This window comes from Elephantulus edwardii, unplaced genomic scaffold (genome assembly GCF_000299155.1).
Source record: "Elephantulus edwardii isolate Elephantulus edwardi_28Jun2011 unplaced genomic scaffold, EleEdw1.0 scaffold00022, whole genome shotgun sequence".
NCBI lineage: Eukaryota > Metazoa > Chordata > Mammalia > Macroscelidea > Macroscelididae > Elephantulus > Elephantulus edwardii.
The window spans coordinates 18,349,950-18,354,949 of NW_006399772.1; the positions used below are offsets into that span (position 1 = coordinate 18,349,950).

The 5,000-nt window shown below is 32.3% G+C and overlaps 1 protein-coding gene across 5 annotated transcripts in view; it reads left to right on the plus strand.

Annotated features, from left to right (window-relative positions):
• Nucleotides 1-2,532: 2,532 nt before the first annotated feature.
• The window catches only part of FOXP2 (forkhead box P2), a 347,008-nt gene continuing 344,540 nt past the window's right edge, over nucleotides 2,533-5,000 (plus strand). For all 5 annotated transcript variants that reach the window (XM_006882656.1, XM_006882657.1, XM_006882653.1 and 2 more), the window contains exon 1: nucleotides 2,533-2,700. In XM_006882656.1, the coding sequence (XP_006882718.1) occupies nucleotides 2,533-2,700 (168 nt within the window). The remainder of the gene's footprint in view (nucleotides 2,701-5,000) is intronic.

Sequence of the window (5,000 nt, forward strand, 5' to 3'; positions counted from 1 at the left end):
AAAGTGAGTTACACATTGTAATCACCTAATTACATTCTTGCCCTTCTTTTTGACTATAAATTTTAGGTCAGATATTCATTTTTTGTAGAACAAAAGTGCTTGCACTGCCACTGTTTTTCTTGAGCATGATTTCACTAACTCTTAGAGGATTGAACTTAAAATGTACATCACAATTTATACTCTAGGGCTTTATAAAGTCAAAAAGTCCACCAGGGATAATAAAATCCTTCTGTTAATAGGAACTGGAAGTTATATATGTCTTCATAATTGTAATAAAGATTTAGACACATGACTCTCAGCTTGTTGATTACTCTTAATTATTTTATAACTGATCATAACACTGTAATAGATGCAGACTTTTTTTAAATCCATCCAATTGTTCCTGACATTAACTACAGAAGGTTAGTGTTTAATACTGCACCTGTCTACTACAATTGAAAAATACAGTTCTATAATTCTCATATTTTGAACAGCAGACTCCACCTAGAGATAAGAAATATTTCAGAAAAATTCGAGTGATGAAATAACAATATACATCTACACACATGCTTCTGGATGTGCCATCGAAAGTAAAATTTGAACACAGTATGTAGAACTTACCTCTGTCTTCTGACTAGTTAGGAGAGAGCCCAAATTGCCATTTTCATATAAATACTAATGGCAATCAGATCTTTTCTCTGAATGTTTTAAACAGTGTGCATGTAAAATTTATGCCTAATTTGAATACTTATTAACCTGCTAATCTGAGGAAAGTATTAGCTTTATTTTCTTGTTACAGTGGCCATCACTATGTATCAGTTTTCAGTTTTGTATGATTTTTCTTCATAAATGTTCAATATGATGTTTGACAAAAGCTATTAGTTTACAAACTCATTTGGTTCAAAAGTTGTTTACTATAGATAACCATTGACTCTTTTATGGCCATTTATGCTTGTGTTTTACTTTTTGATGGTTTTAATAAATCAGTAATTTTTTTCCTAATTGACTTTTGAGTCATAAATTTAATAATCTAGCTTTGATGAAAATATCTGTTCAAACTGCTTAGTTGTAACTCTTTTATTCAGAAGCTCTATAAGAAATGTTTCAGTGTATGTCTGCTGTATGTGTGCTCATGTGCACTGTCACCTTTTGCAAGGCATCTTGAGAAGAAGATTTCTAGGGCACAGAAAAGGTCACCAAAGTCACCTTATAATAAATGGTTTTGAAAAATAAAGTCTTAAATATAACCAAATTTAAAATAGGGAAGTCACATTGTTGGGTAGGGAGAGATTGAGTAATATATGTTGAACATCCCTCTTTAATTTAAGGCAAGAGACACAGTCTATCTAAAATCACTCTTAAAAATCTTAGCTTAGCCAAGTTGTTCCTGAAATTCTTCTCATACAAGGAAAACAGCCCAGTGCATCTAGTAGTTGAGGGCACAGAATTCAGAAGAGCCCAAACTGGCATTTCTAAACCACAGATTCTCGATGTACTGTGAAATTCTGATTTGTAAGAACACATTGGTTCCTTATTTACTGCAAGGATTTCCACTGATCTTGGCAGGACATCTCATTGCTATCCTGAAAGTACAGTATATTTATGCAGTGAAAATGATAAAACATTTATTACTGTAGAGAAGGTAATATGCATAATTTATGCTGTTTTTAGCACAATCATTAGTGATATTCTTGATAGATTTTATTTCCAGCTTTCATATCTAATACATGCCTGGAAAATTAATTTTATATCTTTCATTTATTTGCCTATGTTAAAATTGAGTTTTAAGTCATCTTCAAGTGAACAGTTTGATTGCTGCTCATGCATAAGCTTAATTACTTCCCAGGAAGGACAGTATTAAATGTTTTAAATGTCAGAAAAATAAATGAATATGAGCTGTTTGATTAAAAAAATAGGCAATATCTGATGTGTTTGCAGCAGGAGCTTTTTCTTAAAATGCCTCCAAGGCAAAATTTTATTTAGTCACAAAAAAGAAGAGCCCATTGTACTATTTATCATTGGTTGATACCATATGATTTGTAACACCCTTACAAAATTTTAATTTTGTATGATTAGCTGTGCATCATTAAACAACAGCCTTGCATAAGATGTGCTGTAAAATTCTGACAGAATCAAGATAGTGGATATTTAAAATAAGGCTGTATAGTCATCCATGGTTGTCAAAGGTAGATAATAGGAAACAGAACTGCGTGTGTAACCGTGCCTTCATTTAAACTGGTTTTATAGGTAGACTTTAAAATGTGGCCGTTCATAAATGCTATTGACCATGCTCTATGCATGGTAGGTTACTTTGGCTGCTAAATGTATTCTCAGAAAAATTTCTTCTAGAAATCATAATTTCAGTGATTAGTGTCTGTATGAAAGCTGAATTTGTATTGCTTGGTAAATGACTATTCAAGCCCTCCCTTCCTCCCCCCCCCCTTCTGAAGATGCTGTCTCTGTAATTGGCAGAGAGGGACATCTTGATAATGGAAGTGTGAAGGTGTAACGTGTGTTAATTGATACTTCTTAATCACTTTTAGGTATTAAGTCATGATGCAGGAATCTGCGACAGAGACAATAAGCAACAGTTCAATGAATCAAAATGGAATGAGCACTCTAAGCAGCCAATTAGATGCTGGCAGCAGAGATGGAAGATCAAGTGGTGACACCAGCTCTGAAGTAAGCACAGTAGAACTGCTTCATCTGCAACAACAGCAGGTAAGTTGTGTTTCCCCACTGCTTCTTGAAACAAACGCGCCTGTTTTGTTGAATAGGAGAGATGTGTTCAGAGCTAACTGAGCTTTGGGATGTTTTGTATTAGACTAAAAGAAAGGATGCTGAAAATGTATTTAGCATTATTCGGAACACAATTGAAGTGTGAGTGAAAAGATAGGGGTTTCGTGTTAGTTACGTCATACCAGTACCAGAGTGCCCTTCACGTGGGAGGGTATTAATTAAGTTCATAGGGTGATTTTCTGACGGTTCTGGAAAGCTTTGTAACAAATATTTTCTAGGTTCTAGTTTCCTGTCTAACACTGTGCTGCTGAACGTGCTGCTTGATTTTCCACCAGAGGGCCACATTACTTGATACTTGCTTATACAGTGCATTTCTCCCAAGTCTGAGCAAAGGTGAATAAAGGACCACAAGGACTTTTCACCACACAGACGCTTTCCTGCCATAGTTGCAAATATTAGCTATTAATTAGTTAGAATTTGCTGAGATTGTGAATCGCCTAAGCACTGTGATAATCTGTTGGTTTTCTTGAAAATTCCATTTACAAATATTTTAGATTTCATATGTTGATGATACTATAATACCTTTTTTGCTTTCTCCTGATGTCTCATAAAATGCAGTTGTTATTTTTAAATCTAGAAGGGCAGACAGCTGTCCTCCAATAGGTACATGCCCAAGTAATTAATTATTTTTTATATATTTTTCCTGATTTTGTTGGTCAATGATATTTTCTTTCCAATCAAAGTGTGGTCACTATATTCTTTACTAACTCAGGTCTGTAGCAGCAGTGAGAAAAGGCAGCCAGCTTTGAAAGCATATACTTTTATAGGGCAGAATGAGCATACCTATTTGTAAAGATTATGCTTATTTTATAATAAGGGTTATTTCTTTAAAAATCCAGCTTGCATCCAGACAAAACACACAAATACAAACATACACACAATTTTAAAATTAAAATACAATAACTTATTGAAAACAATGTTTTAAAGTAAATAACATTATTTATATGTTTTAGGTAATCATAGTAAGAGAGAGAATGAATCTCAAAAGTTAAATCAGATATTCACAATTAGAGAAAAAAGATTAATGAAAGTTTTGCTATAATTAGTAACAACATTTCAAGAAGTAACTTTTATAGAATATATATGCTGGGATAATGCCTTAACCAGCATTGTTTTAAAAATAATTTTCTTAAAGGCATAGACATAACATTTGAATAGGTCTTCTGTTATTTTTAAATGATTTCCATGTTCTCAGACAGTTATTATTAGGAAGACAAGTTTTATTTTGTTTTTTTCCATAATATGAATTAAATGCCCACCAAAGCCCCTGGTTTAGTCTGTTTTACAGATAATTTCAATAAATGCAATCTTCACAATAGCTTTTTCCCCCTTCCATTATGCATTTGTAAGAAAAATTACACTGGTGAAATGCTATGATATTCTTTTAGACTCTTCTAAGTAAGCCAGAATCTGTTTTGTTTGATAATCCAACAGACTGCATTTATTAAGGCATTTAAAAATAACAATTAAAAATTAACTTTTCAGTCAAGTACTATTAGAAAGTATATTCTGAAAAGATGTGCTAAGTATTAAGTTTCTTTTCCTTCAATGCACTGATCAGATCTTAAATAAACAGAAATCAGAATAAAAAGATGATTAAACTTTATATAGTCCTCTAGAGACATTTTATGATGAGGTCTATAAGGTGTGTTTGTAACTTGAGTTTGAAGTTTACTTTATTCTATACAGTTTGTTTATGTAAGCCATAAACAGTAGTAAATAGAAAAAAATGATTTGTCCTTTATATGACTTAGAAACTTTAGTCGTGTATTATGTGTTCATGGAGTAACTTCAAAGAGTGATTTATTACAGTGGGTATGTAGACATCTCCATAAGACACTAGAATATAACTTTCCTTCAAGAAGGTATGTAATAATTTTAGAATAAACATGTAAAAGCCCTTGTAAATGTCTCTACACTTGGTTATGTTGTGGCCATATTACCATAGATACTTAGGGTTAGTGATTTTTTTCGCTGTTAATGTACTTAAGGATAGGCCTTTAAGTCATGGACAAATAGTATCATTTCTATAAAATTCATGCAGTTATTCCTGTTATGTCTCAGTCATTGAATATCAGAACTAAACTACATAGAGAAAATAGGAAGACTGATTCTTTATTGGAAAGATGAAATAATTTGACAATCTTTTTATAGTGCTACTTAAATGTAAAATTATGCACAGAATAAAGTGAAATTGCTTATTAATACAGTGTACTAATTAT